The 21,944-nt window shown below is 47.3% G+C and overlaps 2 protein-coding genes across 2 annotated transcripts in view; one reads left to right on the forward strand and one right to left on the reverse strand.

The window, feature by feature from the left end:
* The first annotated feature begins 508 nt into the window (after positions 1–508).
* On the forward strand, positions 509–4,890 carry RMI2 (RecQ mediated genome instability 2). The gene is made up of 2 exons (XM_067551517.1): positions 509–870; positions 2,420–4,890. Exons 1-2 carry the CDS (start codon positions 600–602, stop codon positions 2,566–2,568), a joined length of 420 nt encoding a protein of 139 aa, XP_067407618.1. The 5' UTR covers positions 509–599; the 3' UTR covers positions 2,569–4,890.
* Positions 4,891–18,889: 13,999 nt separating this feature from the next.
* Positions 18,890–21,944, reverse strand: part of LOC137155263 (uncharacterized) — a 156,249-nt gene continuing 153,194 nt past the window's right edge. The window contains exons 71-72 of the mRNA XM_067551467.1: positions 21,621–21,762; positions 18,890–19,976 (exon numbers count right to left, since the gene is read on the reverse strand). Coding sequence (XP_067407568.1) covers positions 19,972–19,976; positions 21,621–21,762 — 147 coding nt within the window. The 3' untranslated portion in view covers positions 18,890–19,971. The remainder of the gene's footprint in view (positions 19,977–21,620; positions 21,763–21,944) is intronic.

Genomic DNA, 21,944 nt, shown 5'->3' on the forward strand with positions numbered 1-21,944 from the left:
AGTTTAAAAAAACACCCCAAAAGCTAAAGCACATAAAAGGGGAAAAGAATAAACAAGAAATTATGACCGTTTTGTTGCATCCGTCTTTACCCGCGGGAGGGTGTCTGTATGCCCCATCCTGCAATCCCGATCCCTGATGCCTGCGCTTGGGTCCGCCGGCCCGCGCCGCCCGCTAGCGGGGGCTGAGAGCAGCCGCCCGGGCCCGGAAGCACGTGCACGGTACGGAGCGCGGGCAGCGGCCAGCCAGGCCCCCGAGCGTATAACGCCCGGGCGGACACGGGCAGCCGGCGCCCCCCGCCCAGGGGCCCATGGCTGGAGAGGGCTGTGCTCAGGGGCTTGCTCCCCATGGGACTGGGGGACTTTGGGGGTAACCAAGTGCTAGCGACGGGACCGCGCTGCTGCTGGAGGGGCAGCCTGCGGAGCATGAGAATGCACAGCCGCGGGGCTGGCGCGCGGTAGGCAGCTCCGGCGTTCACACGTCTCTGCCCGGCCCGCCATAGGACCCCGCCTTTGCCCGGGCTGGGAGGGAGCCTGAGCCCTCCCCATCCAAGCGCGGGCGGCCGGGCCGCGCTCGCGCTCACAGTCTCTGCCGCGGCAGCATGGCCGCGGAGCCGCGCAGCCCGCCGGTGAAGGTGCTGGCCGCCCAGCTGAGGCAGTGCCGGCGGGCCCCGAGCGGGGCCTGGCTGCTGGGCCGGGAGGAGGCCGGGCAGGGCCCGCTGGCGGTGCCGGTGGTGTGGATGCAGGGCACGGTTCTGGCGGTGGAGAGCGGGGGCGCCCGCGGCGGCTCGGCCCGGCTGCAGGACGAGAGCGGCCCCTTCACCGTGCTGGGGGTGGAGCGGGTCCCCAAAGGGCGGCCGTGCCTCAGCGCAGGTACCTCCCCGGGGCGCCGCAAGCCAGGGGGCGCAGAGTGGGGGTACTCGCATGGGGAGGGGGTGCGCTGCTCCCGAGTCCCGTTCCGCGGGGCCCCCCACACCCAGCTCGAGGGGGAGTTGCTGCTCTGGCCCTGTGGGTAGCCCCCATGCACATGGCCGCGGGGAGGTGGCTTAACAGCTCCCACCCTGTGGTGACCCCCTGCTGGCACTGGGGGGGAACTGTCCCTGCCCCGTGTGGACCCACCATGACCATGTGCCCAGGACCGGGGGACTGCTGCTTCCACCCTGTGGGCCCCCCAGATTAACCAACTGCACCTCATACCTCGTGGGGACTCCCATAAACACATTGGGGGGCATACTGCACCTTACTCCCCCTATGTCAAGGGCCCTACTGCACTTGCCTGGGGGGGGAGGGGGGGGCCGGCACACCTACAGGTGGGAGGGCCTACTCCTCCCACTCCTGGGTCCCACACACATGCTGGTGGGGGAGAGGCTACTTCACAGGCATGCACAGTGACCCACCACATGCATGCAGGGGGTTATACTGCAGAGGCTAGGCATTGGCAACTTGCAAGGATACCATTACCTATGCCAGATTCTTCAGGCACAAATCTTGGGTAATGCACCTTAGTGTACGTAATCAGACCTCCAACATTTCAAGAGGTAAAGAACTGTGTCAGGACTGGGTGGCAAAGGTGGATGGGATGCTGCCCCCCTGGGCAGGCAGGCGGGGATGGAGGAGGAGGAGGAGGTTGGATGCTGTTCCAGTGGGAGAAGGCCCAGGATGGGGAGTTGCAAAGTGAGCCTTCCCCACACTCTGTACACAGCAGCAGCTGCTGTCCTGCAGAGTTGATTGCGCTCAGCTCCCTGCTCCAGGCATTGCAACCTGGCCCCTGGTGCACAGAATGTTGCACAGCACAGCTCAGGTTTGGCTTGGCTTCCTCCAAACTTGTATGAGTGATGCTGTTACCTGGCACACAGTCACAGTGCCTCTCTAATTTGGCCCGCTCAGGGGGCAGCCGCACCTGAGTGGCACTGCAAACCTGTGTGTCTAGGGCCAGGTCATAACACCTGGAGCATGGAGCCAAGTCGAGCCAGCCCCGTGAGACAAAAGCTTCTTCAATCAGATCAGAAAGTTTTGGGATCAAAGAGCCCTGCAAAACCTGGCATTGTTGGGAGGTATGAATAATTGTTGCATGGGGGCAGGAATTTCTTCCTAATCTCCACCTGCTGATCAGCTTTTGATTCGAAACAGGAGGATTTAATATCCAAACTAGTGGGACTGCACATGCTGTCATGTATTCTTACAAATACCTAATTCTTTTGCTTAAATGTATGGTCTAATTTTGTAAATGTTAAGCATCTTCAGCTCTTCACGCTGTCAAGCCTCTAAAGACTCGTACATTTTTCTCAGGCACTGCTCTGCCTCACATTTTGGCAGCTTTGAAACAAAATAATTGAATTGTTTGAAGTGGAAGCATCTTATTTCCTGACCAAGAAAAATTAAAATATTGAATATTATTTGGGTTTTGTTTATTCTTTTCTAGGAAAGTACGTAATGGTGATGGGCTTGGTACACTCCTGCAGTCCAGAGCCTGTTCTTCAAGCTGTGAAGATGACAGATCTTTCTGATAATCCTGTACACAGGAGCATGTGGAGCTTTGAAGTGGAGGATTTGCACCGAAACATTCCTTAGATGCTGTGTTTTTATCAGCAGACTAAAGGACCTGTAAACAAAAATGTTTGCTTTTATGCCACTTGGACCTCAGCTCATAGCATTAGACTGTAAGGAGTACTTGTAGTCTTAGTTGGAGGCTACTTTGACAAAAAAAAGAACTTAGTCCACTAACTAACAACAGTTTTGATTGTGGACAGGAGACCAAATTTACCGTTGGAGTAAATGCGTACAGCTCCATTGACTTCAGTGAATTTGGCTGAGATTTAAGATTTAGAGATCTTATTTAATTAATAAAAAACTGGGATCATTCCCTGTTCCATTAATGTTTTATGCTAATAGACTAAACTGCATTAACTTTCCAAAAGTTGGATTGATGCTTTCCAAATAATAGTAGATATTTCAATACTCGTTCCATTATTATAGCTGTCATCTGTTAGAATGTAGGGTTAGGCAGTCATAATACCATATTCTGTCCTCCATTTTGCATAACATTCTTGCTGCCAGTGTGAATTCTACACCTGGAATGATGGCAGAATGTGGTCCATAATGTTAGGATTGTATTTATGGTCAGGAAATGACACCTTGGATCCATGCTTTCTCGATCAATAACATCTATACTTTGTTTACAAGACAAATGTCTTTTCTGACTGTAACCATAGTTTGGTGCCTAAAACTCCTCTGCAGATGCAGTATTCATCTCTACAATATTAAGAGCAGCACGGTAACAAAACGTATATGTTTCAATAAACTAAATGGAGATTTGACAAAGACTCACAAAGGGTAGATTTGTCCAGGTCCAAGAAGTAAGTACTCTGACCACATCACACAGTAAGATTATCTCAGCCTAATTATGCATCTTTAAGTTTTCTTTCTCTGGAAAGACAGAATTGTTCCAGTATGCAGTCTCTTTAAAGGTACTGTTAAATGTATATTATTTTTACCTTTGTTACATCCTCTTCCTGTAAAGGATAAGTGTATGATACTGCTCTTTTGCCCCAAAATATTATATTTGGTCCCGTTTCAAAGATAATTCATGCACCTAAATAAATACTACATTATCCATATACTGTTGCTTTGTAGGTTGGGGGAAAAAACCAGTTTGACAGCACCAAATAACAATGTTAACTAGCTCTGAGCATATGAAAGCAAACTTTTTGCCTTACTATAAACCACCACACTGAATTTAAGATCAGGTATAGTGATGATTATTGCACTTTGAACATGCTAATTCTTACAATGCTATCTTGAATATTGTCCCCATTTTTACAGACACTCCTCTGAGGGTGTTGGGGATAGCGCTGGTTGGGATTAGAACTTTGGGAATGCATGCATCCATCCTTGAGTTTAGTGTTTGAGCCCAGACCTTGGTGATTATATGTGGGATAAGCCAATACAGATGTATAGAATTTTGACAATATGGGTTAATTTATTATTTTAAATGTTGGGATAAAGCCCACTTGTAAAATGTAGCCTTCCAGCAAATTCTCTGTGTTGTCAACAATGTCAGATAACCATTTTTATTTGGTAGCAGGTGCCTTCACATCTTAATGGGTCTTATTATAAGACCTTGAATTTCATCTCAAAATGAAGCAAAGCAAAGTTCACCTTGACATTCATGGGAATTAGTGTGTGTAAAAAGTTTTGATGAAAAGGGCCAAATTCAGACCTTGTGTAAGAGAGTGCAACTCTGCTGGTTTCAATGGACTTGTACCACTTACATGACAGTTAAATGTGGCTCACAGATCCTTTACTCGCAGTTGGCAAGTACCTAATGCAGCAGACGTGAGTAGTGCATGTTTATTAAATGTACATCTCAGAGGCGATCTTTACTCAGTGTTGACTTAAATAGTGCTGACCTGGATTTAATTAGCATATCTCGTTCTCTTCCCCTCCAGTTCATGCTCTAGTTTTTTTATTACAACCTATTCTATTCTGTTCCTTAAAGTTGAGATTGGCCCAAACTAAATCACTAGCTCTGACCACCCCAAACTTCGGGATGTTTCAGAATCTGGATGTAGAGCTAAACTTTTTAGTTGGAGGTCTCTACTTCTATAAAATCAAGCCAAAATTGGAGACAGACCCTTGGAAAATGGGTAGTATTTGTTTGGCCTAAAGCTATTGCTGTATTTGACAATTGTTGGCTTCTTGAGAAGTGGCCTAACTGAAGTGCAGCATCAAAGTTTCTATGTAACCAAAAGCAACTTGCAAAGTACACTGCAAAGGTTTTTGTATAATAGCATTCGATCATTGGACCAATCTGACTCTTTGAAACCAAGTTCTTTTCTAGGAACACAAAACTGAAACAGGTTCATAGGAAAGTTGAACTTGGAGCTTGTTACCAAATGCACAGTTCTCTTCAGAATTTTTGTCCTTGGTATTTATAAAACAGCAGCAACCTTGTTTTGCTCAGTGAATTGCTGTTGACTAAGCAATGTGTGAGCAATATGTCCCAAGTTTTGTGGTATTGTCTATGGTACTTGTCTATGGTGGTGTAACTTATTGTGGAAGAACATGTGTGAGGGGTGAAATAAGTTTCCTTCAAATCTTTCGATTTCATAATTCTCCAAATTACTTTCTTTTTCTAGGGCCAGGTTTTGGAAGGGTAATGGGAGGTGTACATGTTCATGTGAATGCTTTGGGATAAATAAAGGAAATAAATGGTTAATATATGAGCTGTAGGCATCAGAAATAATGAATACTTAGTATTTTTTAGAGGGCTTGATAGTCTACATCTCCCTGCAGAGAAGGCCAATATTGTTATGTAAGCTTGTAGAGCTACAACGAAGTGAAGTGACGTGACTTACTCAAAGCGACACAAACTTTGTGATGCAGGTGGGTTAAGAACTCAGGCGTTCCTGGCTTGTGCATTGTGTTCAAACCACACACTTATTTGAGAGAGCATTGATATGTTTCTTAAGCAGCCTTTCTGCCTTTTGACAGTCTCATTTTCATACTAAAATAGCTACTTTTTATGTGAAGCATAAATATTTCCATAAGGCTTTGACAAAAGCACTTTATAAACCAAGCTATCCTAAAACCTGCAGTAACAACTTACAGTGTCACTAGTCCCAGGGTAGTTAACAGCAGTGGCTGGCTTAGTGGCCAAGCATCAGGTTTTAAATACCAACCAACCTGAAACTGCAGGTTTGAATAGAAGCAGGGTCAAATTCTAGGAGGGCTTATGCCTTCTGAGAATTATAAAAAGATTTTAGGTGGTCTGAGTGATGACTTTTTCTCTGCCTCAATTTGTGGCTATTATATGTTTTACTTCTCTTGACATGTTCCATAGGTAAGAAAGCAATGCACTCTTGGCACTTGAGCTGCAGAGCTCCCTAAACCAGTCAACAGGAAGTACAACAATGTGTATTTTTCACCTCCTCCCCAAAAGCTCTGCCAGTTTGAGATATGAAAGACCTGACCTGACCCAGCTCAGGGTTAGTGTGAGCTGTTTTTCCGTCACGATGGCATCCTGCCACTGTTTCTGAGGGAGGTTATAAATTGCCCATTTAAAATTCAAGATGAAAACTTAACCATCCAAAACACCACCACAAGAATGCTTAAAAAAATAATTGGCCTGTTTTGTTAAAGAGGAATGAACAAGAAAGATATTACAGGTTTCAGAAGTTGCTGTTTTTTTAACTCAACACTAGTTTTGTTGTACAGATGTCCACTTTATAAGAAGCACTGCTCAATGGGTACTTATTGGCATCTTTGTTGACAGTCTCTGAGGAGAATGGGCATGGAGAATGGAGTAGACCCTGCAAGACGCAGCTGGTATGCATTTATGGGGCAATGTGGGGAAATTGTTCTGCTCTTGCCTATGCTGTACTTATTCTGTGGATAAAGCAAAAATGTCAGTCTCCAGGGCTGCCTGTCACAGACCTTTCACCAACCCTAAATTCACTTGAAAATAATTTATTTTAAAAGTAGCTTTGTTTTTTAAATTAGTATCTTGTTTTCAGTAAGTGTATTAGTGTATCATACAGATACTTTTAGAATAAACTGATTTCTTTGTTGGTTTGAGTCCTATACTAACATCACTCACAGTTTGTGTTGTTAGAATATTTTGGGGAGAAGCTTTTCCACGCTTGAACAGCAGAGTTAATTAGGGTCCTACCACAGTCACTGCCATGAAAAACGCATCACAGACCATAAAATCTGATCTCCCCTGTGAAATCTGGTGCCCAGCAGGGCTGCAGCTGATAGTCCTGCCCAGGGATGAGGAGACACCTCTAGAAACCTTTCTTGGCTTCAGGAAGCTCTGTGGTTCCAGCTGTCACCCACCCACCCCACCTCACCAACCTGGGCAGGAGGCTACAGTTCCAGCTGTCACCCCCTCTGACCTGGGTGGGAGTCTGTGGTTCCAGCTGTCACCCCCTCCCCACTCGGGCAGGAGACTGCAGGGAAAACCAGACATATGGTAACCCTCCCTCCTCCCCATATCCTGTGACACTCACTTTTGCATTGCTGCTGATGGTGGCGCTGGCTTTAGAACTGGGTGCCCGGCCAGAAGCCTTCCTCTGACTATCTCACCTTGAAGACAGTGCCTTTGCCAGCAGCAGGACAGAAGTAAGGGTGGCAATCCCACAACCCCCTCTACAATAGCCTTGTGACTTCCTCCCTCCCTCCCCCCTCCCCCCCCCCCCCATGACTGCCCTTTAGGTCGGGACAGCTCCTCTAATTTCAGAGGTAAACATCTGAAAATATGAAATTTACTAATTTTAAAACTGGCTGTGAAATTGACCAAAATGGACTGAATTTGGTAGGGCTCTAGAGATAGGTGAAATTCAAGTTTTCTGTTGAACTTGGTGTTAGCACCACCTCCTGGTCATTCAGTGGCATGAGTGTAATAATACATGCCAGCAAATATCAGCATATATGACTCAAGGTATGTTACTGAATGTCTTTTAGCTTTCTCACATCTTTTACTGATAGGTGTATAGATGCTCATGATGGGTTTAGTATTGCCCATCACATACCAATTGTATATCATATTTTACATTAACATTTGTGATATAAAATGTTGAATATTTAAACAATGATTAAACAATAATGTTTTTGATGGTTAAACCAGTGAAGTTATTTGTGTTAAAAATCAGTATTAAGGCATGATACAATCTGTTAAATAGATATTGCATTCCATACCAGAAGTGTCTGCACCTTGTACATCACCTAGTATCTTACCTATCTTATTTAATCTCCTGTGGGCCTTCTTCCATGTACCACTATCCTATGTCTGATACAACCACCCAGTACTCTTCCACAAGGCCCCTATTCTATCCCCATTTAAGTCTCTTTTAAAAACCCCTTCTGCCTTATCTACAATTGATGTGTATAAAAACTCTGTTTGTTGTTTACCTTTTCTGTGCTTTCTGTCTACTTGTCTATATGTCCTTAGACTGTGAGCTCTTCAAAGCAGAGACTATCTTCTTCTTGAATGTCGGGAAGGGGCTTACTACAATGCGGATGCTACCATAAACAATAATAATTGGTCTCAGTCTCCATCGTGGCCTCTAGCTGCTACTTTAATATAAATACTAAATAGTATTACTAAGCACTCACTACTCCTTTAATGTAATTTATATCTAACTGTTCATTTAATCTCTTGCTCTGTTTGCTGATGTTTCACTTTGTCCTTGCAGTTCAAATGTCATTCCTATGTGTGTGACCTCAGTAGGCATATTAGTGCTCGGAATTACCAACACATATTCAATAAATTGGCTGATTGGTTTTCTAAAATGGATTAAATTTGTTCAACAAAATCAATAATCACCATTTACAAAGCTCTTTACTTATAAATCATCAGAACAACTTCCACATAAGTTCATGGCAAACTAATCTTCATGTGTTTGTTTAAACATCACTGTTGCTAGCACCACTTTTTTGATCAACATGGTTAGGAATTACTTTTCTCTTCTTAAAACTATGGTATAAAACCACATTATAGGCTCTCTCAGGAGTTAGTTTTGACCTTGGGTTTTTTTGTTTTTTTGGTTTTTTTTTGGGGGGGGGGGGGAGCGGAAGAGTCCCTGTCCACACTGGTCAGAGAAACCAGGCTAGCAAAGATCATGTTTAAATGCCTTAAAAACAGCCCTCACCATAATTTCAGATATGTGCCCTGATTTCAAACATGCAAGCATCTACTCACAGTAAGTTCCCTGTGTTTGCATGGATTCCCAGTGACCTGCACAGGGCTTCGTGCAGGGACAGGGGTCTGTTCATGTAGAGCAGCTTGCAGGATTGGGCCTGAACAGTGGAAGAAGCCTCTCTATCAACACCATGACAAACTTTCAATCAACTCGTAATTTTGGTGTGCCCAACTTGAGACACCTTAAAGGGATTTTCAGAGCATGGGGAATCAGAACTTCAGAAAATCAGGCCCCCTTAAAGTGTCTTAAGTTCGGCACCAAAATCACTAGTCACTTGTTAGGCCTATACCTTTTAAGCAGCCTACTTAAACGTGACTTTGATGTAGCATTATAGCATGGTTTGATTTTGGAAATAGTGTAGAAGACAAACATCTCAAAGAAGGAAGTTTTCTTGTTTCCATGGCCTTCTGTCCAGCAGATAGGAGCATGGATTTGCTTGTAAGTTAAAGCCATTTTAAAATGTAGCTATTTTTGGAGTACTTCAGCTCCCGTCTTTCTCCTATCCCCGCCCTCTATGAAACCAGATGTTATTTACAGACACTCAAATTATAATGTAGCTCTGGCCATCAATAGGATTTTACTTCTAAATGATTGGAACCTTCAGAGATCATAAATGGAGAACAAATTGCAGAGTTCTAATACTAAATGGCTGTGTGATAAGATTATATCTACATATAAGTAAAGCTTTTGACATGGTCCCACATGGCATTTTCATAAGCAAATGTATCTAGTTGAAATTACTATAAGGTGGGTGCACAACTGATTGAAAGACTGTACTCAGAGTGATTATAAATGATTCTCTGGCAAAGTGGGAATATGTGTCTAGCAGGATCCCACAGGGGTCAGTCCTGGGTCTTGGCATATTCAATATTTTCATTAATGATTTGGATGATGGAGTGGCGAGTATGCTTATAAAATATGCAAATGACACCAAACTGGGATGGGTTGCAAGCACTTTGGAGGACAAGATTAGAATTCAAAATGACCATGAAAAACTGGAGAATGGGTCTGAAATCCGCAAGATGAAATGCAATAAGGAGAAATGCTGGCTCTATATAGTTGGCAGAATAAACAGTTGGAGCCTTAACATGGCCATTTTGGAACAGATTGCTGCTTCCTCCTCTTATCCTAGCTGGTAGGCACTGTTAATTCTTGTTATATTTTCTTCATTTTATTCCCAAGGAGAGGAAATGTTCTCATAGACTGCAAAATGATTTGGGGGCTCTGTGACTGCAGTATTTAGAGACTCAGACTCTAAGGTCTAGTCTATCATCTAGTCTGACCTCCTGCACAACGCAGGCCACAGAACCTCACCCACCCACTCCTGTAATAGACCCCTATCCTATGACTGAGTTATTAAAGTCTTCAAATCATGGTTTAAAGACTTTAAGGTACAGGGAATCCACCAGCAAGTGAGCCGTGCCCCATGCTACAGATTAAGGTGAAAAAAACCCAGAGCCTTTGCCAATCTGCCCTGGGGAAAATTCCTTCCCAACATCAAAAATGGTGATCAGTTAAACCCTGAGCATGTGGGCAAGACTCACCAGTCAGAAACCCAAGAAAGAGTAATAACTCAGAACCCACCCCATCCAACATCCCTTCACAGCCCACTGCCATATCTACCACCAGTAGTCAAAGATCAGTCAATTGCCAAACTAGGCTGTCCCATGATACTATCACCTCCATACATTTATCAAACTCAGTTTTGAAGCCAGCTAGGTTTTATGCCCCCACTGCTCCCCTTGGAAGGCTATTCCAGAACTCACTCCTCTGATGGTTAGAAATCTGCATCTAATTTCAAATCTAAACTTCCTGATGGCCTGTTTACATCCATTAGTTCTTGTGGCCACAACGCGGCTGAACTTAAATAATTCCTCTCACTCCCTGGTATTTATCTGTCTGATGTATTTATAGAGAGCAATCATATCTCCCCTCAACCTTCTTTTTATTAGGCTAAAAAAGCCAAGCTCATAAGGCAGGTTTTCCATTCCGCGGATCATCCTAGTAGCCCTTCTCTGCACCTGTTCCAGTTTGAATTGATCTTTCTTAAACATGGGGGACCAGAACTGCACACAGTATTCCAGGTGAGGTCTCACCAGCGTCTTATATAACAGTACTAACACCTCCCTATCTCTACTGGAAATACCTCATCTGATGCATCCAAGGACTGCATTAGTTTTTTTCACAGCCACATCACATTGGTGGCTCATAGTCATCCTGTGATCAACCAATACGCCTAGGTCCTTATCCTCCTCTGTCACTTCCAACTGATGTGTCCCCAGCTTATTGCAGAAATTCTTATTAGTCCCTAAATATATGACTTTGCACTTTCACTATTAAATTTCATCCTATTTCTATGACTCCAGTTTACAAGGTCATCCAGATCTTCCTGTTTGATATCCCGATCCTTCTCTGTATTGGCAATACTTTGTGTCATCTGCAAACTTTATTAGCACATTCCCACTTTTTGTGCCAAGGTCAATAATAAAAGGTTAAATAAGATTGGTCCCAAGCCCGATCCCTGAGGAACCCCATTAGGAACCTCCCTCCAGCCTGACAGTTCACCTTCAGTATGACCCAGTATTGTTGTTGCAAGGTAACAACACACTCACTCTTTGGTTGTCAAGCTATCTTTTCTAGAAGGAATGGCTAATTAAGATTCTCTTGTAATGGACTTTGTGAAAATAAATAGTTCTATCTTCAAGTGATTGCTCATATCCATTCCAATATAGGTGAGTGCGTGCCCCGTGCACTGGTTCCCGGAACTTTTTTGCCCTTAGCAAGCCCCGTAGGGTCGGCTCAGGTGCCCCCTGGAGTACCACACTCATGCCGCGGTACATAGGGCACTGCTGACCCCGAAGGCCCTCAGTTCCTTCTTTCCGCCCATTGACGGTTGTTGGAACATCTGCCCCTTGCTCTATTAGCAAGTAGCAATCCCTGTTTTTCTAGTTGTTTGTTAGAATTAAGTACAGCAGTTAAGTAGATTAGAGTTATAAAGTAGATTAGATTAGATTAGAGCAGTGTTTCTCAAATAGTGTTCCGCGGAACCCTGGGGTTCCGCGGGACAAGTCGAAGGGTTCCACAAAAAAGCGGAACCATGCCGCGAAATAAACTTAATTGAGAAACACTGGATTAAAGTTATAAGGTAGTTTGTTAGCCCTTAGGGGCTTAGGGTTGAGCCATACCTGGCCCAACCGGTTTTAAAACCTGTGCCATCTGCACCAAGGCTTTCCCAGTGAGCGATCCTCACGACCGCTGCTTCCATTGCCTCAGGGAGCAGCATCGTAAGGACTAGTGCCAGATTTGCAAGGCCTTCAAGCCCCAGACACAGAAGGAGCGGGATGCCCGCTTGAAGGCGATGCTGATGGAGTCCGTGCTCCGGCCAGACTCCGAACCGTCCAGATCTCCGGCGGCACCGAGCGTATCATCAGTGCGGAGCACTCCGCTGGCATCGGTACCATCCCATAAACAACCTGCAGTACCGAAGAAAAAGAAGCGTCCGGCGGCCGCCTACCTGGACTCCCTCCTGCGACTGGTACAGCAGGAGGTTACTCAGGAGATGCCCCAGCCACGTGCCATGGAGAGTACTCCGGCACCGGCATCTCCTTGCAGGGAGCCTCCCCCGACTCCTGGGGGTGGGGGAGTGCCTCTGCAAGGGCCATCGACGCCGGAGGCTTTCGCTGCGGCACGCGCCTTCATGCCTCCGTCACCCCCTCGGCCAAGGGTTCCGGGACCAGCAGGATAAACCCGCGCTGGGTGCCCCTAGTGGGTGGCGGAGACAGGAGTCGAGGTCTCCCCGGAGACGTTCGAGGAGGGTCGAGAGAGTGGGCTCCCCTCCTTGCTCCGACACAGAGTCATCGAGCTCCTCTGCACCGAGGGTGGTCTCGAGGCTCCAGCGCGAAGCGAAGTCGGTACAGTTCCGCCTCACGCGTGGATTGGTCTTTGGGATCCCGGCACCGATCCCGACACCGCGCACTGGCGCGAACCCCGGCAGCCGCAGACACTGGAGGCACTCGACACCGGTCCCGATCCCCGGTGCGCAGCCCAGCGTGGACACAAGAGCCCGACCGCGCCCAGTACTGATCCCGCTCACCGACATTGGAGAAGCAGGCGCAGCACCGGTCTCGATCCCTGGCACGCAGCCCCGCGCGGATACCGGTGGCTGAGGATCCACGGCCTGCTCGGCACCGCTCCCGATCTCCAGTTGGCAGTCTGGTGCGGATCCCAGTGGCCCAAGGGATTTGGTCCTCTCGGCACCGGTCCAGATCCCTGGCTCACAGCCCTGCATGAGCCCCGCCTCACGGCTCCCGGCGTGCCTGACACCCATCCCGGTCATGGTCCCATAGCCTCCTGGGGGACGTGGACACGGCCACGCGCAGGTCCAGATCACCAGCACGCTGCCAGGAAGGGGTCTGGGTGCCCGACGACCGCAGGTGCCGTCGTTCGTCCTCCGGTGCCGAAGACCACCGGCACTGCTCCAGATCCCTAACCCTCAGCCCGGTGCGGGTCTCGGCACAGAAGGACTTGGCACTGACTGAGCCCTCGGCACCACACCATCGGTCTCGCTCCTCAGAGTCCCTCAGAGGGGGGGCGCAGCCATGCTCAGCACCGCTCTAGGTCTCCTAAGGGCAAGCGTCAATATAAGACCGTGGCACGTAGGAGGCGTTCATCCAGCTTCTCCAGCCACTCGCCCCCCCGCCGGCACCGCAGCCACCGCCGAGACCGTTCTTCCTCATCCCGGAGCTGGTCATCGGGGAAGATGAGTCGGGACCGCAAGTTCCGGAGGCACCGGTCCCGTAGCTCATGGCGCCATGCCCACCGGGTCCCCTCCCCGGCACCAGGGCCGGTCACAGCTTGGGCCCAGGATCCCTGGCAATGGCCCTAGTGGGGTCCCTGGGGTACTCAAGCAATCCAGGGCACGGTGTCGGTTCCCTCCTCGACGGCCCTGCCCCCGCCTCTCCCTCTGAGCCGGCTGGAGAAGGGCCATTCCTCATAGGAGGAATCCGACCCTCAGGAGGGTCCCTCTACAGGGCCCCTCCCACAGCCCTCCTCCTCTTCCCCGGACGATGCAGCCGCCAGGGATAGGAGAGTACCGCTTCCTGACTTTAAAGCTCATCAGGAGGGTGGCGGACAATTTAAACCTTGAGCTGAAAGAGCTCTCCGAGGAGGAGGACCCCCTCTTCGGGGTCTTGGGATCAGCAGGACCGTCCAGGGTCGCCCTTCCTGTCCACGAGCGGGTCCTAAATTTGGTTAAGGCCCTTTGGCAGACCCCCGCCCCAGTGGCCCCCGTGTCCAAGGGTGCCGAGTGTAAATATTACGTCCCGGCAGAAGAATTCGAATTCCTTTATAACCATCCTGCCCCGGGGTCGCTGGTTGTGGAGGCTGCCAACCAGCATGATAGACAGGGGGCCCAAGCAAATACTCCCAAGAACAAGGACAATAAAAAATTTGACTTGTTCGGCAGGAAGGTATACTCCACGGGGGCCTTGCAGCTGACGATAGCTAACCACCAGGCTCTCCTCGGCCGCTACAATTTAAATCTCTGGTTCTCCCTCCAGAGATTCTTACAGGGGTGGTCTCAAGACAAGGGGGGCGGACTTTGCCACCCTTATCCAGGAGGGCGCGACAGTGGCAGCAGCAGCCCTACAGTCTGCCAGTGATACCGCAGATGCCACAGGGAGAGCAATGGCATCTGGTATTGTTATGCGGCATTGCTCCTGGCTCCAGTCTTCAGGATTATCACAGGGTTATCGACCCTTTGACTGTGCTGGCCTTTTTTCAGACTGCACGGACGATAAGCTGCACGCCCTGAAGGACTCCAGGGCCACCCTGAAGTCATTAGGACTGTATACGCCGCAGACCTCTCGGTGTCAGGCGTGGCCACGTCCCCAGTGTCCGCCCCAGCAGGCACCGAGACTGCCTTCCCGACCCACTCAGCCCAGGAGAGGTCGGGATAGATATAGGGCACCCAAGCGCCGGGACTGCCAAGGCTCTTCGGTGGGTCCCCAGCAAGGGCCCTCTAAGGAAACAATAAAAAACAATTTTGATGATGCGCACGAGGGTGGAACCTCCCCCATTCCCCTGGAGCGATTTTCTTTTTATGGACAGACTGAGGCCATACTTCGCTGAATGGCAGAGCATTACCTCCGACCGCTGGGTACTGAACGTAGTGCGCAGAGATTATGCCCTGCAACTCTCAGCCTTTCCCCCCAGACTCTCCCCTTACCCCGTCCCTCTTCAGGGACCCCTCTCACGAGCATCTCCTCATTCAGGAGGTGAATTCTCTTCTCCTCCTCGGAGTGGTGGAAGAGATTAAAGAGAAAAGGGGTTCTACTCCCATTATTTCCTCATCCCCAAGGCAAAGGGGGGGCCTGAGGCCCATTTTGGACCTCCACTGTCTGAACAAGTTCATCAGGTGCCTCAGATTCTGTATGATTTCCTTAGCCTCCATCATTCCCGCCCTAGATCCAGGGGACTGGTATGCTGCCCTCGACCTGAAGGACGCTTATTTCCATATTACTATCCTCCCCAGTCACAGAAGTTTCCTCCGGTTTGTGGTAGCTGGGTGCCACTACCACTACCAATTCTCAGCCCTGCCCTTTGATCTTTCGTCTGCCCCCAGGGGCTTTACAAAATGCATGGCGGTGGTTGCAGCCCACTTGCGCCGCAGAGGGGGTCAGATTTTCCCCTACCTGGACAACTGGCTGATCCGGGGCAGGTCCAGGGCCCATGTGAGGAACAGCCTGGCACTCACCTCCGCCACATGCACCAGACTGGGGCTGCTCATCAACAAGCAGAAGTCCACCCTCGCCCCGGTTCAGCGCATAGAGTTCATCGGGGCCACCGTGGACACCACCCAGGCCAGAGCCTTCCTCCCACAGCCTCGCTTCAAGGCAATGGCCGCCATAATTGCCGATCTCCACAGGTCCCCCACAACGACAGCCAGGCACCGCCTGCAGCTGTTGGGACGCATGGCGGCATGCACGTATGTGGTGAGGCTGGCTCGCCTCAAGCTTAGGCCTCCCCAGGGCTGGTTGGCCTCAGTATACACACCAGCCAGGCACTCAGTGGACAGAGTGGTTACGGTCCCCACTCAGGTACTGTCCTCCCTAAATTGGTGGAGGCACCTGGGGGAAGTAATGAGGGCCGTCCCTTTCAGAGAACTGACACCCTCGGTAACTCTTATTACGGACGCCTTGGATGTGGGTTGGGGGGGCCCACATCAGCAGCGACCTGAGCACCCGGGGGCTCTGGTCGACTCAGGAACGTTGCTTCCACATCAACGTCCGGGAGCTCAGGGCAGTCCGTCTGGCCTGCAATGTGTTCCTCAGATTCCTGAGGGGCAGGACGGTACAGGTCCTGACGGACAACACAGTGGCCATGTTTTATATAAACAGGCAAGGGGGGGGGCGTGCTCCTCAACCCTTTGCCAGGAGGCCATTTGCCTTTGGGACCTTGCAGTGAGGCACGACTTCCACATATCTGCCTCTCACCTCCCAGGGGTCAGGAATGGCGAGGCAGACCGCCTCAGCAGGTCGTTTCTACCCCGCCAAAACTGGTCACTGCACCCAGAGGTGGTGACTTCCATTTTCCGCAGGTGGGGTGTTCCCCAACTGGACCTGTTCGCATCATCCTGGAACAGGAAGTGCCCAAGGTTCTGCTCGCTCCGGGGTCACAAGCCGGGCTCCATTTCTGACACGTTCCTTATAGATTGGATGGGGAACCTCCTGTATGCGTTTCCCCCCATCCCGCTGCTGCCCAAAGTCCTCTTGAAGGTCAAGAGGGACAAAGCGGACATCATTCTGGTCGCCCCAGCCTGGCCGAGAACATTGGTTCAGCACGTTGCTGGACCTGTCCATCACCACGCCAATCCCACTCCCGAGGCGTTACGACCTGCTCTCACAGGACTAGGGTCGCCTGCTGCACCCGGACCTGGACTCCCTCCACCTGACAGCATGGAGACTCTGTGGCTAATGGAGGGAGAGAGAGCTCACTGCAAGTCCAACAGGTCCTGCTGGGTAGCAGGAAACCTTCCACTCAGGTGGTTTACCAGGCCAAGTGGAAGCGGTTTACCTGTTGGGCAGAGTTCCAGGGTATCCCACCAATCTGTTCGCCCATACAGGTGATCTTGGAGTACCTGCTCCAGCTGAAGCAGCAGGGCCTGGCCCTGGCCTCCCTGAGGGTACACCTGGCGGCCATCTTGGCCTTCCACCAGCCGTTGGAGGGGAGGTCGCTGTTCTCGCACCCTATGTCTCTCAGGTTCCTCAAAGGGGTGGAGAGGCTGTATCCGCAGGTCCATGACCCAGTGCCTCCCTGGGATCTGAACCTGGTCCTTGCCACTCTGACGGGACCCCCCTTCGAGCCTATGGCTACATGCCCGCTGCTCATCCTCTCGTGGAAGGTAGCCTTCCTGGTGGCCATTACATCGTCTAGGAGAGTCTCTGAGATTAGGGCCTTGACCTCGAAGCCCCCCTATACTGTCTTCTATAAAGACAAGGTGTGGCTGAGACCTCACCTGGCCTTCCTGCCTAAGGTGGTGTCTCAGTTTCACTATAACCAGGATATCTTCCTCCCTGTTTTCTTTTCTAAACCAGGAGGAGCAGAGATGGCACTCGCTGAACGTCAGACAAGCCCTGGCCTACTACATCGAGTGGACCAGGCCGTTCCGGAAATCAACGCAGCTGTTCGTGGCAGTGGCAGACCGGATGAAGGGTTCACCTGTCTCCACCCAGTGCATCTCCACCTGGATCACTGCCTGCATCAGGTGCTGCTACGAACAGGCGAAAGTGCTGCTTCCAGGAGCTGTAACAGCGCACTCAACCAGGGCCCAGGCCTCATCTGTGGCGTTCCTGGAGCGAGTGCCCCTGCAGGACATCTGCAGAGCAGCAACCTGGTCGTTGGTCCACACCTTCACGTCTCACTACGCCATCGTGCAGCAGGTGAGGGAGGACATGGGCTTCGGCAGAGCCATGCTGGCGAGAGCGGCTAGACTCTGACTCCTACCCACCTCCAAGGTATGGCTATTTAGTCACCTATATTGGAATGGATATGAGCAATCACTCGAAGATAGAAAAAGGGTTACTTACCAGTAACTGTTGTTCTTCAAGATGTGTTGCTCATATCCATTCCACGCCCACCCTCCGTCCCCACTGTCGGAGTCAGCAGAAAGAAGGGACTGAGGGCCCGCAGGGTCAGCGGTGCCCTATGTACAGCAGCATGAGCGCAGTACTCCAGGGGGCGCCTGAGCCGACCCTATGGGGCTTGCTAAGGGCAAAAAAGTTCTGGGAACCAGTGCATGGGGCGCGCACTCACCTATATTGGAATGGATATGAGCAACACATCTCGAAGAACAACAATTACTGGTAAGTAACCCTGTTTTTCTCTGACACAGTTTCTTAGTGAAATAAATTATACTGAATGCCTGAATCAATCCAGTTTCTCATTTACACAGTCATTAACTGGTGAGTAAACAGTGCATACTCACAAACAACTGTCTCTCTCTGGGCATTGATATAAATGAGCTGAAAAATCAATAGTCTACTTCAGAGGCAGCATGGGTTAGTGGAACAGGGCACAGGGCTAGGAATGGGGGCTTTGCCACTGACTTGCTGTGTGATTTTTTTCAGCAAATCCCTGGTTGTGAAATGAAGGCTGATGAGACTCAGTGTTAAATCTGTAGATGAAAGTGCTAAAAGTTCCAAGTGTGACTTAATCTCCCCACTCATTGGTAACCGATGTGTCTGATCACCTAAGCATTATTAAATATCAGAAATTTTTCTCTTGCCTCATAGATTATCACACATTTTGTTACGTGGAATCTGCTATTCAGTCGTTACTTGCTGGTAAGATGAAAAAGCATATTAGTAATGTTGAATCTAATAGATGATTGATGCATAGTCACCTTTCCTGAACTATATAGTTAGCTACAGTCCTATGAAGATCATGTAGGTTAATTGTATTGAAAAATGTCACTGACATTCATAGAATAAATAATAAAGGTTGCCTGATATTGTGGCAATATTTAGGCTACTCAGCATTGCCACACTTAAGTCCCTTTGTGAATCTTGGCCTCTGCTTAGAATTAAATTCTTTTCCGTGAAAATGTCCCTTTGTGAAATGGCCAGATATGTGTGAATTTTAAACTCGATCAATTAGATAAACAAATTTTGCTCCATAGATCAGGTCAACTTTATTTTGAAGAACAGTTAAGGAAAGTGCATCACAGCAAAAATAAGGAAGTAAAAACATTCATCAACATAATATATATTTCAGGACCCTGTTATTCCAATTTATGACACTAATTCTGAGGAATGGCTATTGAATATTTGCTTCACTAAGAATTAACCACTTTGAGGTATTCCTAGTATTGATTGGAAAACTGCATATTTCAAAAAGAAAATGGGCTTGTCTTATATAAAGATCAAAATATTGAAATCCATTTGATTTAAAATATCAAAAGTAATTTAGCAGTAGGTTATTTCTAACAGTGACGTCTAAAGATGCTACCTGCATTCTGTTTACAACTACCCAAAGGTATGGGGTAGATATCCATCACCCTATCTAGTGCACATGGAAAGTGGGTCTGAAGGAAGGAAGGGGGATGTGCAGGTGGCAGTGGGACACTACGGAGAAGATTGTTTCTCTTTTACAGCGGTGTATTAATTGTTTCTCATAATGGGAATCAGGTGGGAAAGCACAAGGAGTGGTTAATTTTCACCATCTCAAAAGTCCTACTTCTTGGGGCTCTTCTCTTTAGTAAGATGGGTTAGACATAAATCTTCAAGACAGATCAAGTGTCTGAATTGAATCCCTAGAGAACAACAAAAGATGGTACTTCCACACAAACTTAAAGCTATGTGTACTGCTCCCACAGAGCAGCCAGATTTTACTGATCTGAGGTGGGGGGGGGAGGGGACACGACAATCTGACTGCTTTAATTATATTCACATTATGGTTAAAGGTTTGGGATGAAATGAGATTCTTTAACTGAAGGGAAGGGCACAAGAACAGGGTTTTTTTAAAAAGTTACTCTAACATGCCATCTCCAGAGTTACACTGCTGTGATTTTAATATAATGACAAGTAACTGTAATAATTACATTTTCTTCAGGCTCTTTAGCCTGAAAAGTTTTTCTTCTTGTAATATGTCATAAATCATGGCTACTATTGCTATTTTTCCATGCTGATGCTTCTAGCTTGTCAAACCAGGGTTTTTTCAGAGATTGAAAGAACTTTTTCATCTTCAGAGTTGACAGTTGCCATTAGGAGCAAATTTAAACTGCAAGTAAAAGGAGATACAATGCTAGACAGTGTGCTCTGGAATCTAGATGATAAAAAGGCAACTAGTCAACCAAACTATATAAAATACATACAATCAAATGTCATACTGAATTAAGACACCCATAAAAGGGATTACTGGATAAAAAAGTTTCATTTGGGTTTTCTCAAAGCAGGACAGGAAGTTTTACTTACACTATGAATATGTGACTTTGTACATTTAAAATAAAACCATGCCTGGATATATTCCACCCTAAACTATATTAGAAGAAGGAAGTCTTTTGTTCTTTTTAACTAAATTTTGGCAACACAGACAGGATTCAATGCTGAAATCCCTATTCAGGAAAAAAATAGCATTCAAGTCAGTGGGAGTCTTGTTTGAGTAAGAACTCTTAGAATTGGCCCAAATGTTTGTTGATAGGTCTCCAACAGTACTGAAACCTTAAGGAATTATACAGGTTAATACTACTAGCTGATCTCACAGACTTGGTCATTGGCCTACTGTAAAAATTGTTTGCATACAACATTAACTGAATATTCAGTGTCAGACTTTTAAAAATTTTTTATTTAAACAAATATCTGTCTCTGTCTTTAGAGAAGTTAATTCCTCCGTGTGTGACTGAAATATGCTATTAGCGATGGAGCCCAAATGAAACTGAATACTGTTGAGATTTAGTGGGTTTAGAATAAAATCCAGATCCAAATTTTGCAGCTCGCTACTGTCTATATGCTGGGCAGAACAAACCCCCATATTCACTTACTAATTTATCACTACTTCCCATGAGGAGTGTGTAATACATATGCACACACCTAGAAGTGTGCATGCACATATATGTGTACTAATTATTCTCTTGATAACTTTGTTTATGTGGCCACATCCACATATATTTTGTGGTCTTCCCCTGTGGTCATGTGTAAAAGAATCTCATACTCTTGTAATCTTTGTAACTTGTTAAAAATGTAATTGTATATTTGTAGCCACCAAAATCATCAATCTTAGGCGGTGGCACTGAGTTTAAAAGTTCCAGGGAATAACTCTTCACTTCATTTCATGTATCAAGAGAGCCTCCATTTTCTCAATTCCAAGCCTCAGCAGTGCATACAGCAGACAAATTAGCAAAATTGTAAATCTAAGTGCTTCAATCCTAGCAGCTGCATAATTGCCTCATCTGCATAGTCCTATCAATTTCTTACAGTAAATGTTTTTCTTTGCAGTAAACAAGTTGTAAATGGATCGTTACATCTTAAATTATTGTTTGGACAAGTGTGGCAGTAATTAGCCTGGCAATGATTTGTATGTCTGTTTCCTTTAATGTTCTCATCAAGTAAAAGTGGTGTAAGGACACGGCACATTTCAGAAGGGGATTCTTATTTTCTTTCAAATAAATAAAAGAACTGTACTATACATGTAAACAAGTAAAGTAGCCAGCAGAGAATAAGAAATAGAGGTTGTGATGAGCTACTGAGTGTAAATCAAAGGTTGAAATGTAAGATGGAGGGGCAAAACTGACTATACATATAAGCAAAACACTGTGAGGAATGCTGTTTCTGTGATTACTTATATCCACGTTATTAGATAACTTTAGTATGTAATAATGCTGGCATCCCAGGCAGAGTGTTTGGGATGAACAGAAATGAAACTTACCACACTGAGGAGGAATTTCCAAGGGAACAAAATTTCTGCTGCATAAGTGGACAAATGCAGCTACCAAGTTGCAGACAGCTTTCAATTCCCTGGAATCACAAGCATCATGCACGCACATGCTGTAGAATGGTTCAGGGTCCACCTTAAACATGAACAGAGTTATACATAATTGTTTCAGTCACACGAAGCACAAGTACACAGCTTTTCTAACAGACTGATAATAATTTGGGAATGTGAATAAACCTTCTTTTAGCTTGTCTTGAGGTGTCAGCCTCAGCTGTAGATGAGAATTAGCATAGGTGAAATGAAGGTATTTAGACCATA

Source organism: Emydura macquarii, unplaced genomic scaffold, assembly GCF_026122565.2.
Source record: "Emydura macquarii macquarii isolate MOO-44397 ecotype Brisbane River unplaced genomic scaffold, CSIRO-AGI_Emac_v2 contig_1348, whole genome shotgun sequence".
Taxonomy (NCBI): Eukaryota; Metazoa; Chordata; order Testudines; family Chelidae; genus Emydura; species Emydura macquarii.